The sequence below is a fragment of the Squalius cephalus genome (assembly GCF_949319135.1).
Source record: "Squalius cephalus genome assembly, chromosome: 10".
NCBI lineage: Eukaryota > Metazoa > Chordata > Actinopteri > Cypriniformes > Leuciscidae > Squalius > Squalius cephalus.
This window is the reverse complement of record NC_137131.1, coordinates 17,902,327-17,915,870: the sequence shown is the minus strand read 5'-3', so window position 1 is coordinate 17,915,870 and position 13,544 is coordinate 17,902,327. Positions and strand designations below refer to the sequence as shown.

The 13,544-nt window shown below is 37.6% G+C and overlaps 2 protein-coding genes across 2 annotated transcripts in view; both read left to right on the top strand.

Moving 5' to 3' along the window:
- Nucleotides 1-2,886: 2,886 nt before the first annotated feature.
- On the top strand, nucleotides 2,887-13,337 carry scly (selenocysteine lyase). Its single transcript, XM_079882865.1, has 13 exons — nucleotides 2,887-2,980; nucleotides 3,446-3,561; nucleotides 3,673-3,782; nucleotides 4,087-4,187; nucleotides 5,796-5,979; nucleotides 6,173-6,300; nucleotides 7,119-7,280; nucleotides 7,371-7,477; nucleotides 7,599-7,635; nucleotides 7,722-7,805; nucleotides 9,419-9,521; nucleotides 9,848-9,923; nucleotides 10,676-13,337. The coding sequence occupies exons 2-13, from the start codon at nucleotides 3,449-3,451 to the stop codon at nucleotides 10,827-10,829; spliced, it is 1,359 nt and encodes a 452-aa protein (XP_079738991.1). The 5' UTR covers nucleotides 2,887-2,980; nucleotides 3,446-3,448; the 3' UTR covers nucleotides 10,830-13,337.
- The window catches only part of espnla (espin like a), a gene marked incomplete at its 5' end in the record, with an annotated part of 27,011 nt that continues 25,806 nt past the window's right edge, over nucleotides 12,340-13,544 (top strand). The window contains one exon of the mRNA XM_079882871.1: nucleotides 12,340-12,633. Coding sequence (XP_079738997.1) covers nucleotides 12,340-12,633 — 294 coding nt within the window. The remainder of the gene's footprint in view (nucleotides 12,634-13,544) is intronic.

The window sequence follows — 13,544 nt, the reverse complement described above, 5'->3', positions numbered from 1 at the left end:
TTGGTGCACGAGTGATGCTAACCAGAAATATTGATGCGGAAGATGGACTGGTTAATGGCACTTTTGGCAAGGTGGCGAAAATAACAGCTCAGACCCGAGATGGATTTGTTCAATTAATTGGTCTTCATTTAGATAATGTGACTGCTGGACAAAAACATCGCAACAAAGCACATGATGGAGATGACAACATTGTCTATATTGAGAGGTCAGAGGAACCACTGAAAAGAAAAGTAACAGTTCGAAGACAATTTCCCATGAAGCTTGTTTTTGCATGTACCATCCATAAAGTGCAAGGAATGACAACTGATTGCGCTGTTGTATCTAAGAAGCACATTTTCGATTCAGGCATGGCATACGTTGCACACAGCAGAACAACATAACTCAGTGGACTGCACATTACTGACTTTGAAGAAAAGAAAATCTTCTGTGATCCAGAAATAAGTGCCTCCTTGGAGAACATGCCAAAAGCGGATTTTCACAGTATCCAGCCCATCCTACATATTGTACAGGATTCCAAACTGAATTCAGCTCTTAAAATCATTCATCATAACATAGAGGGACTGGAGTGTCATGTCATATGGATGATTTAAAATGCCACCATCAGCTTGTCTCAGCTGTTCCTGCACATCTACATCTGGATGCATACACCATGTACAAACACAACAGGCATGCATCCTACACAAACCATGCACATTTGTCAAACAAGAATGGTGGTGGAGTGGCCATTTATGTGAAGAACAGCTTTCAGGTTTGTCCTCTGATGTACATACAGAATGTTACTGACTTGGAATATTTGGTTTTGAAGATAGAAGCCCCCAAACAAGCACTTCTTGCAGTAGTCTAGACCACCAAGTTATAATTTGGCAGAGTTTTTGGCATACCTGAATGCCCTCTTGACATCTCTGGAGATTATCGATTTCAAGCCTCTAATTGTTTGTGGCGACTTCAATGAAGATCAGCTTTCTCATTGCAACAAACCTATTCTCAATTTGTTTCATGATAAAGGATACACACAGCTAATCAGCACCGGGACAACAGAAAAAACACTCTTCTGGACCCTGTCTTCATAAGTGGCGCACACTCAAATGTCAGAGCAGGAGTTCTACAGACATATTACAGCTATCATGATCCTGTGTATTGTGTTTTAGAATAGATACATCAAATATATCAAAATCTGCATAGATCACACATTCAACACTATTGTAAGATAACATCATGATTTTAGAAAAATAATAATGGTATTACAAATGCACATAAATTCAATGTATATTAATACACTGCTTACATTTTGTGTCTACTTCTTGTGTGCATGTGTGCGAGTGTGTTAGTTATAGACTATGTGTGTGTGTGTGTGCGTGTGTGTGTGTGTGTGTGTGTGTGTGTGTGTGTGTGTGTGTTTGTTAGATAAGGAATGAATGGAGAGTGAATGTCCTGTCCAAGGATCGCCACCTTGACGTGGTGGAAAGTCTTGTGTGTTCCAGTGATCCAAAGAGTGAGTGTTTCTGGAGCTTTTTACTCCAGTTTGACTTGCTTAAGGGTGAGGTTCCAGATTAAGTGCAGTCATAATGGGCATTAACTAAATAAAATAAATATTTTAAGCATAATTACTTGATTTAGTCTTTCTTGATCCACACACACACACATTCAGACACACACACACACACACACACACACACACACACACACACACACACACACACACACATGCTCACTAACTCACACACACACACACACACACACACACACACACACACACACACACACACACACACACACACACACACACACGTAAAGTAGTTTGAAGTGATTTAAAGTTTAAACTGATTAAAGTTTATATATAGATAGATAGATAGATAGATAGATAGATAGATAGATAGATAGATAGATAGATAGATAGATAGATAGATATGAGTTTGAAAAAGTTTAAAGAAGTTTGAAGTTTAAAGTATTTTAAAGTATTTTAAAGTAGTTTAAAGTTTGATAGATAGATCAATTAATTTCAGTGCTTCTATGGAAGCTTCTCAGCCACAGAATACATTTTTTTTTTTTAAATGCATATGTGTTCATAAAGAACGACAAGTCTGATTCAGCGCTGGTATTACTAATTGATTTCGGGAAGAGAAAGAGCTACTATTAACTAGCCACTCTAGATGCCTGGTATCTGAATTATAAATACCATAACAACACCTTTTACCAGAATTTGCCATTTAAAAAAAATGTGTATGTGTCTGGCAACAAGGCTTCTCAGCACAGGGATTTGATTGGCTATAATAGTTAATTGGCTTATCTTTTGTTAGGTTAGTTCACATTGTGACATTTTTTAAAAAAAATCTAATTTGCAAATGGATCACTCAACTAGGCTACAACAAAACCTAACTTCTTTTACAGCTCTTATTTCTTTTCCTTTATCCCCTGAAATCCCTTCTAATGTCCACTTAAATCCCTTAATCCTTTAATTCCACCAGTGTTCAAGTTACGGCCTTAATTGCTTTGGCTAGTAAGTTAGTATCTATTTTCATGCTGCTGCTACTACTTATTTTTTAGCTACTATCATCTATTCCATAGGTACCAGTTATTCTGTAGATATTAGTGTTTATTCTGTAGGTACTAGTATGTTTTTTTAAAGAAACTTAAATGTTAAAACAGTTTCCATTCTGTCTTGCCTCAAATCTGAGCAAAATGTTAACGCTACTACGACGAAGGCTTAGTTCATGAATATTAATAACGTAACGTGCCACGAACAATGAAGGCTTGCTACTACTTGAAGGCTTGCTGAAGGTTTTACTACTACACGACGGGACGCCCTTTAATGTTTACCATGTAACGTAAAAAATATTCATGAACCAAGCCTTCGCTGTAGTAGAGAAACAGACCGTCTAGAGAGGAGTGCGTTTCCGGTTCAAAGTTCAACGTGCTGCGATCTGCCGTATCACCAGTTTAACCGTGAATCATTGACAGGACATACGCTTAAGAATAAAAGGTCAGTAAATGGTATTTAATTACATAGGTTCATCAGGTTTATCAGTTGTTATCTCAGCGACGGTTTTTTTAAAGCGACTGTAAAAGCAGTTTAACTGTTTTAGCTGTCATGCTACTAGACAACATACAGTAATGTGACTCGACCAGCAGTCAATCATCTAACTTATTCTACAGTATGAATCAAAGTGCAATAAATGACTTGAGCGATTTTATTGCGACATTTTGTTGCATGAAACTTAATTTAGATTAAATGTCAACATTGTATTAACAACCATAGCTTGTCTAAACCAAGAAAAAAAGTATATAATGTTATATATGTTATATGTGTGACGACCAACAAAACTTTTTATGGCATGACCCGTATTAGTATTAGCCTACTGTTTTTGTCGTTAGTGGTCATAATTTGCAAAGTTTTATTGCCATGCATGTTTAGTATTTTGTCCTTTTATCTACCAATGTAATCCAGATAATGGCTGAAAAGATTGATACCCCTGTCATCCTGGATCATAATTTATGGGGAACCTTAACACCTCATTGTGCATCTGACCTGAATCATCATGATGTGGCTGATGGGCCAGACAGGTAACTTAATGAATATGCCAATATCAATCCTAGACTGGACATGAAGTCATTCGCATTCAATACGCCACATGCTCCAGAATGTAGTTTGTTAAACAGCTTTGTCTGCTGCAGAATATACATGGATTACAACGCCACCACACCAGTCGATCCAGAGGTGATCAGGGTTGTTACTGATGCTTTAACTGATGCATGGGGAAATCCCAGCAGTAATTACCTACCAGGTATGAGGCTCTCAAAGATAGATGTATGGCAGACCTCGACCACTGACATATCACATTTAAAGGGATGATCCACCCAAAAATGAAAATTCTGTCATCATTTACTCACACTCACGTCTTTCCAAACCTTTGTGGATTTCCATTTACTTCCATTGTATGGGCAAAAAACACTGATGCAATTCTCGAAAGAAAGAAAGTCCAACAGGTTTGGAATAAAATGAGGGTTTGTAAATGATGACAGAATTGTCATTTTTGGGGGAGAACTATCCCTTAAACACATGCTCATATAGTTTTCCACCAACACTAGGTCTGAATGCCAGAGACATCATTTACCATTCCAGAGACACCATTGCAAGGATGGTTGGTGGAAAAGCAGCAGACATTATTTTTACTTCAGGAGGAACTGAGGTGAGGGTTTCAAGAGCACAGTTCAAACAGAATTTAGCAAATGTTCTTTTACATTTGAACACAATATTGCACAATATTGAAGGCCTTAAAAGCTGTTTCATATGGTTAATTCACATTTTATGAAAACAATTATTATAGTGAGTAAAAAATAATTGTAAGATAAATGAATGGACTTTTTAATGAATCTTTTTTTCTGCAATTTCACTTCTGTTGTAGCTCTGTTCTAGACCCGATAAAGGTGCAGTCACATTTACAGTTGCATGGCGAAATTTGGTAGGCAAAGTCCAGTCACTTCAATATGAATCTCCGTGATCGGGAGTCTCACGTGAGCATTCATTTTATTAATGTGACTGCACCTTTGATATCGTTGGTTCCTTTATAATAAATAACTTTTGTGTCCACTCATTTGTAGTTGTACTTAATTAATGCATGTAATGTATTAATTTAGTTCAGTAATTGCCTGTTCACACCAAAAAGAATATTAACTACATAAATTGAATGCAATAAACATTTTCATTTTAATGAATGGTAATGTGTCTATTTAGACCAACACAAACATTTGCATGCCATCAGTGTGACAAGTTTTTTTTAAGGAGAGGTGTTCTAATTTATTTCCATCGCCGGGAAAGGCTTTAATGTCCACATTCGGACGCATGTGTCGTGTCCGCACAGCTTTCAAAGTATACTAGCGTATACTTATACATAAGTAGACTAGCGCGGATGGTCGAGTTCGACACATGCTCAGAACAATTGCGTATTGCCACCTAGTGGAATCATCTGTCTCGTCTGTCTTTCTTGCGCATGCGCTGTTGTATGAAACGTTGTAATATTTAACACGTAACAAAGTACAATTCTAGCTTCTGGCCAAAACGGCCGTACGCAGTCTACTTGCCCCTAATGCGCAACTTACGAAACTTATGACGACAGAAGTAGTGTAGTGCGTCATAGCGTAGCGTAAATATCAAGTGGAATCTGTATGTTCGTTTGGCCGGAAGCTAGTTATTTTACTTTATAAAGTTTTAAATATTAATATTTTTCTTACACAAACTCACCGTTTTGCTTCAGAAGTCCTTTATTAACCCACAGGAGCCATGTGAAGTTCGTTTACGATGGATGGATGCACGTTTTTTAGCTTCAATCTGTTGGTTGCAATCCACTGCCATTATAAAACTTGGAAGAGCCAGGATATTTTTTAATATAACTCCGATTGTATTCGTCTGAGAGAAGAAAGTCATATATGCCTAGGATGGCTTGAGGATGAGTAAATCATGGGCTAATTTTCATTTGAAAGTGAACTAATCCTTTAACCTTTTAATAACAGAGGAAGAATCTGGAATCGGCTCTAGTCTTTGTAGTCTTGTATTTGGTGTTGATTCATTTTCATTCATTCTACTGACAAATTACATGAAAATTTGGACCGAACATTCGTGTTGGTGTGAACAAGCCTTTACAAATGAAACACTATCTGTAAGGCTTCTTGTGGTAGTCCTAATGATGCATGCCGCTTGTGTTGAGAGGTGCGTTGAATACATGAAAAAAATGCAAGTATTCAGAAGAAATGATTCCACTTTATCATTATTTAGCTCTCTTTTTCTCCTGGACTTTCAGGCCAATAATCTGGTGTTTCACACAGCTGTGGAGCACTTCAGGAAGAGCAAGACATCTGCAGAGGGAGGCATGAACAGCCAGCAGCTGAATGGAAGAGGCTCCTTACCTCATATTATCATCTCTAATGTGGAGCATGACTCCATCAAACTCACAGCTAAACACTTGCTAAAAGAGGGCAAAGCAGGTTAGTTAGCAGGACTGGACTTTTGGTCTAAAACTTCAAATGGAGACTTGTTCTCTAAAGGTTTAGCTTGAGGAAGTGGACATTACCTCAATTTACTACTATAACTGAGAATATTGCATCCAAATGTGTCTATTGCTATCTGTATTAAAATATGAATATGCTCTGATTGGACCTTATTGGATTCTCGTTGTAGATGTCACATTTGTGCCCGTTTCCAAGGTGACGGCTCGGGTAGAGGTTGAGGATGTCATTGCAGCGATTCGTCCCACCACCTGCTTGGTGTCGATCATGCTGGCCAATAATGAGACAGGCATCATTATGGTGAGCATGTTGCCCTGACAGCAGTGTGTCAAACTATTTCATAGTTAAGCAATATAGCATGGCTTTGTTTTGGCCATTGGGACAAGGCTTTATTGTAGGGCTGCACAATATATCGAAATTATCGAAATATTGCAATATATGTAATATATTTCAATGTATATATCGTGATATGAATATTGAAAATCACTCACTGCTCTTGGCTGAATAACTTTTGTAGCTTTAATAAGAATCAGTGTATATTTAATTCAGACAGTGAAAACTAAGCAGTGTTTTATTTTTACGTTTGATTATTCAGTTTCTGTTGTTTAATAAACCTAATGTAGGATAACCTGATACCCTAAACCCTCTGGTTTACACTGATGATAAAATAACACTTCTTTTATTAACTATTAACTTCTTGCTACAGTAAAACACTACTGTTCACTTTCAGAAGTTGTAGGGATGTTTTCTTGTCAGAAAAATAATGTGAAACACGTATGTAGGTTATATAATTTTAAATATTTTAAAGATAATTTAAGTTTATTTTACACATTTTAAACGTTATCGTATCGCATATCGAATATTGCAGTATTTAATGAGTTATCGCATATCGCATTTTTCTTCAATATCGTGCAGCCCTACTTTATTGTGAGTGTGAAATTGCATTTATAAACAAGTTTTTTATAAACATTACAGTATGTTAAAGAGTAACTTCCATTGTAGATGTAGTATGGCCAGTTAAGTTTTGCTGTGCTAATGCAAATAATACTGTAGATTTTTTTTCTGTCATGATTTCGAATAAGCACTCAGAGTAACTGATGAGATTCTCCCTTCAACAGCCAATTAAGGATATTTGTCAGAGGGTGAAGGATGTAAACAAACAGAGGGCAACATCAGCTCCCACAATCCTCCTGCACACTGATGCAGCCCAGGCTATCGGAAAGATACGAGTGGATGCACATGAGCTGGGAGTAGACTACATTACCATTGTAGGACACAAGGTAAGTAACAAGAGACGCTTGTTGATATCGCATCTCTCTCTCTAAGCGAAGAAAATTAGAGATCACAATCCTGTTGATGGTGTGTTCCAGTTTTATGGCCCTCGAATCGGTGCTTTGTTCGTGAATGATCCTGGAACCACAACCCCAGTTTACCCTTTGCTTTTTGGAGGAGGACAAGAGCGCAACTTCAGGCCAGGGTATGACATGGTTTATTGTGTGATGTGGTTTCATGTATGGGTGATGAATTATTGAACAGAATTAAAATAAGTATGTTACCGACTCTGAAATCAATACTGTGGTTATCTCTTTATTTTTCAGAACTGAGAACACAGCAATGATAGCAGGCCTGGGAAAGGTAAAACTCACTCAGTATAAAGTTTGCTGTTTGTACATGTGAAAAAACAAAAATCAATACCTTTTTTTTTTTTTTTTTGGGTAAAGGCTGCCGAATTGGTAAGCTTAAATCTAGCAGAGTATGAAGCCCATTTCCTGGATATCCGATGTTATCTAGAGCAGAAGCTGCTTGTAAGTCTTGTTTCTGCTTTATAGATGACTGGTACAAATATTTCAGTGGATATTACTTTAGTATATATTAGTGCTTTCAAATCAATTAATCGCGATTAATCGCATCTGACATAACAGTTTGTGTGTGTATACAGTACAGGTCAAAAGTTTGGAAACCTCACTATTTTTAACATTTTTAAAAGAAGTCTCTTATGCTCATCAAGGCTGCATTTATTTGATCAAAAATACAGAAAAAAAAGTAATAGTGAAATAGTATTACAATTTAAAATAATGGTTTTCTATTTTATTAAAACAAGATAAATAAGAATGTGATTAATCGCGACTAAAATGTAATCTATTGACAGCCCTATGTATACAGTATGTGCACACATATATTTACAAACTTTTATGTTAGATGTGATTAATTGTAATTAATTGATTTGACAGCACTGATGAATCTAACTTAAACTAACTAACTAACTTAAACGTTTATATATACATATTATTGGTGTGTGTATGTGTGTGTGTATATGCAGTCAAACCAAAATTTATTCAGACACCTTCAACATTTGTCACATTATCACAGTTTATTCGCTATAGTTTAGAAAATGGTAATAAAATATGACAAGAGCTCAGAGTTATCAAATCAGTTGAAATTTCACTGGTTTTGGCCATCCTTCTGTTAGACTGTCTCACAAATGAATTAGGTTGAATAGCTGTCAGCTGTTAAATTTAAATACACAATTAGATAATACCAATTTAGGTCAACCCAATTACCAAGCAATGCTTAATATTGTTCAGTCTGTGGTGTAAAAAGGTCGCATTAGCAATTAAAGAAAAAAACACTTAAGCAAAACATAATAATAATAATTTTCTAGGTACTCAAATAGAAGGGGGGAATCTCCTCAACCACCACCAATGTGCAGCATCCACCTGGATGATGCGACGGCAGCCATATTGCTCCAGAACGCCCACCATTTACCAGCTTATTGGTGGAGAGTGATGAAGCCAATCAGTATATATGAGGATGATTAGGAGGCCATGATGGGAAGAGGCCAGTGGGCAACTTTGGTCAGAATCCCAGGGTTACACCCCTACTTTTTTTCCGAAGGACATCCTGGGATTTTAAATGACCACAGACAGTCAGGACCTCGGTTTAATGTCTCATCTGAAGGACGGTGTTATTTGACAGTATAGTGTCCCCATCACTTTACTGGGGCGTTAGGACCCACAAAGACCACAGGGTGAGCACCCCCTGCTGGCCTCACTAACACTTCCTCTGGCAGCAACCTAGTTTTCCCCAGGTCTCATATTCAGGTACTGACCAGGCTCAACCCTGCTTGGCTTCAGTGGGCAACCAGTCCAAAAATCCAAAAACATGGCCAGGTCAAAGTGTCTGAATAATTTTTGGTCCCAAATATTTGGGTATAATATGTCACAGTTTACTTTATTTTTCTATCCTCACTTACATAAATGAACTTGTCTAGTGTCCTGCACCCACTAGAAAAAAAAAAAAAAAAATCTAAAATTATATCTGGTGTCTGAATACTTTTTGGTTTGACTGTATATACAGTATACCTGAATATATTTCATAATTATTTTTTTCTTATTTTTATTGTATTTAAATTTTTCAGGCTGTCTTTGGAAAAGATAAGATTCACTTTAACAGCCATTTTTCTGGATCAGGCGTTTTGCCCAACACATGCAATGTTTCCATTCTGGGAAGAGGACTTCAAGGTGAGTGGATGGCCTCATAATTTGTCTTTCACAGAACATAATTATATGATTATACCTCCTGATATTTATAGGTTCAAAATGTCACCTACATTTATAGTGCACAAATGTGCATTAAACATTCATAAAGATTCATCACAGACATGATATATTCAAGCTTGATTAACTGGCGTGCAATTCCAGTGGCTCCATTTTCCATAACAACATCAGTGATGTTTATTTTTTCCACATGTGTATTGGTCAGAAGTAGGTCAGGTCTTGACCCTGCAGATTTGTAAAACACAAGAGCTCTTGTGAATAATTGATAAGACTCTTCCCCCCTGCCGTAGGGCGTAGAGTGCTGTCCACCTGTAGGAGGTTGTTGGCCAGTGTGGGTGCTGCCTGCCACTCAGACAGAGGAGACCAGTAAGTCATCTGTACTTACAATCAAAATGTTTGGGGTCAATATCAGTTGATTTTTGTATAAGGACAGTTGTGAGTTTTCTCCAGTTTTGTCAAATCCTGTCCCTTGAACCCCTAAATGATTTTTGTTTACGGATGTGCTCTTAAATTGTAAAATATAGCTTAACCATATATTTAAAAAAAAAATATATATATATATTTTAAATTGTATATTACAAGATATAACCAACGATACAAATGTTTAAACATGGTTTTCAGCTTCTTATGGTTAACAAGCTCACCTCTTAAGGCCTGTTTACACTAAGAACAATAACTATAATGATAACTATATTAGTGTCCACATCATCGGCGATAATGTGGTTTATTCTAAACACAATCTTCAGGTAAGTTCTGTGAACATAATTTATGGTTATATTATTGTTTTATTTATTGTTCTTGGTGTGGACAGTCTTTAATCTGGTAGGCTAGCATGGCCAACACATTGCTACATATACAAAGCAAACCTTCAAAGCGAATTTCATGCTTTCTTTGTTAAAAATTTTCTTTAAAAAGTATAATGACGCTAAAAGAGTACATGGTTAAATGTTTAAGTGATTAGAGCGCACAAAAACAAAGGTTCACTAGAACGCGGAAAATGAAGTATATCTGGGCCTTTAGTCTGAATAAACCTTGATGTGTTCGTTCTTTTAATAAGATTTAAAAATAATATTTAGCTTAATCCTTATGGAAATTTTGTTGTGCTCTCAATTCCTTAGACCTTCCCATATTCTTCTAAGCTGTGGGATTCCGTATGATGTGGCTACCAACGCTCTGAGGATTAGTGTGGGTAGAAGTACCTCCCGTGAAGATGTGGACATTGTCGTGGAGGATCTGAGAGACACTGTAGAGCAACTGGAGCGAATGAACTAGCACCATTTGTTGTGGATCAGGTGTGGATGTTGCACAATGGTTTATTTAGTCTACAGCTATGTGGCTTTGCACTAATTCGATAGTGTCATGAGTATAGGATTCAGGTTTTAAGGTCATCATCAGGTTGCACTATATGGATCTAAAAACTATTTAACGGAATATTATATTTGATCTAAATTTTATTTGGTTAAAACATTTGATATATGGAACTGCAGGGAATTTACTGTAGCTGATAAATAGTTTTTAAACTTTAAACAGCTTGTATTTAGGGGTGTGCTATATGTATCTTCTACGATAATATATTGTAATTGTTATTTTAGCAATGTGACATTGAGTATGTCACTCACTTTGCATAAACCAAACAAAAGCACACCTTGAGAGTCCACACTATTCAGTTAGAATGTCCCCAAAATTCAAAATATGGGGGCAAAACGTTTCCCTGTATGTGTTTTTGTCTTTTATATTTATATCATATGATATAGTTAAGCAATATCACACAAACAAGAGTTTTTTTTTTTTTTTTTTTTTTTTTTCAGAATATCCACACAATTATAAGTGGGATATTTAATTTTTATACAAGAAGTTTGTATTAAGTATGTTACATTTTAGACACTATATTGTAAATTGTTGCCAACGAATAGTTCCAAACCATCTTAAGTATTTGGTAATAGATTGTGAGGGTGTTTTTTTTTTTTTTTTTAAGGTGTCAATTGAATGATGTGTAAAAAGATAGATGTACAAAATAGTTGTAATTATGTTGTAGATGTTTATAGGCAAGGCAAGGCAAGCCTATAGATGTTTATACCCTATTTTTCAGGGAGAGACAAAGACCTGTTCATTGTAACTTGGCGGCTGCACTTAGTTACATTGGAATGTGACGGAGCGTGCACGTTCAGAATGAGACGGAGATATCTGTTACCAGTACAACAAAGCTGCAACAGCATTATTAAATGAGCTAAATGGACTCTCTTTAACGTCTCAGTGCTGATCTGATCTCACCTGACACTGAATCATTAAAGTTCATATGCTCTAACCAAACTGCCCCATTCGAATCCCTTGTTGTCTTTCCAGACACACTCTTGGCCATTCAGACAGAAATGAATTTTTAACATGTGAAAGTGAGGCTCACTGTAATCTCTAATCACATGCCACATGCCTGCACACCAGTCACACACGTTTTAGTAGGTCTTCAGAGGCCAGTTCTCTCATTACTCTTGTGTCTGCTGCCAGAAGAGAGGGCAACCTTGTGCAGGTTGGTAAGCGAGCACAAAGGCAACGGCCGGGCCATGCAGAGCACCGGTGCATTGTGACGTCTTTCATTACCTTTACAGCTCACCGGGCCAGACCTGCTGCTCGCCTCCGCTCACCCAACCCCGCCAGCTGGCAGACGTTTAGGTGTCGGCTTCCCGTGTGTGTGCATGTGTGCCACGGGGGGTAGGTTGAGTTGCCCTAGACACCCTCCGTATCCAGTCATAGGCGGTCAGCGCAGGAGCAGAGAGGCAGGGTTGACATGGTGCTCCAAAAGGCCATCGCCGCAGCCCGTGAGGGAGACCTACGGGCCCTCAGGGAGCTCGCCGAAACTGGATGTCTAAACGGCGCCATTGCGGATGCACAGGGGGCGGGACTGGTGCACCATGCTGCACGCTGTGGTCAGCTGGACTGCCTTTGCTTTCTGGTGACAGAAGCTGGCTTGCCGGCTGACACAAAGGCCCTGAATGGAGCCACACCTGTCCATGATGCCGCAGCTACAGGTCACAACCGGGAACTAAAGTGGCTTGTACAGGTTGCAAGATGCAATGTTGAGGTGAGTGGAGAGTGTAATCCTGCAGTGCGGACAGAGTTGGATCGAGGGTTGCTATTTAAATAGGTGATTTTTCTTTCTTCTGTAGGCCACAAAAGGTGATGTTAGGAAAGTGTTCATGCTGTTCTTTTCCATGCAGTCAAATTAGATGGTGTTCAGAGACTTTCAAGCTTCAAAAATGACAAAAAAACACAATATAAGTACCGGTAGTCCAAATATGACTTGTGTGCGATAATTCAAAGTTTTTAAATAGCCTGTATTGTACTGTATTGTTGTTTTTACACTAGCTCCACCCACCAGACAAAATTCCAAAAGAAACCAGACTGGTATAGCTGGGACAGTGGCATGGAGAGTTAGAGCAGTGGATTTAGATCTTGACACAACTAACCTGAGTTCAAGTCTGACTTTTTACTGTCCCATTCTTCTTCCTTTGCTCATTGCATATCAGAGACTAGGAAATAAAATGCCTACTTGGGTATTTAATAGTGGGAATAAGGTCCCAATAAGGCAGCAACCATTTTTATTGTAATAAATATGCTCTGAATATGTTGTTGCTTACTGTATATTACTCTGAGATGCAAATAGTATGAATTTGCACAAAGTATAATAGCATAGTGCAAAAAGCCTGATAGTATTTTCCTCTCTGCTACTTTACAATCTCATTCACTTTCATGCGTATTCAAATATGAAGCATTAAGATTCACCACTCCTGGTTTAATATGAATGATGCCAAAAAGCACTGGTTCTCATGTTTGTCCTGTTACTAATTGCAGTGCACTAAATTTGAATTTGCCTATATCACAGAAATAAAAAGATTGTTGATATTGGCCCGATTCTCACATTATCATATGGGTATATTTTCAGAATACACGAATATTGCACACAATATTAGGATTTCTAAAGGATCATGTGAC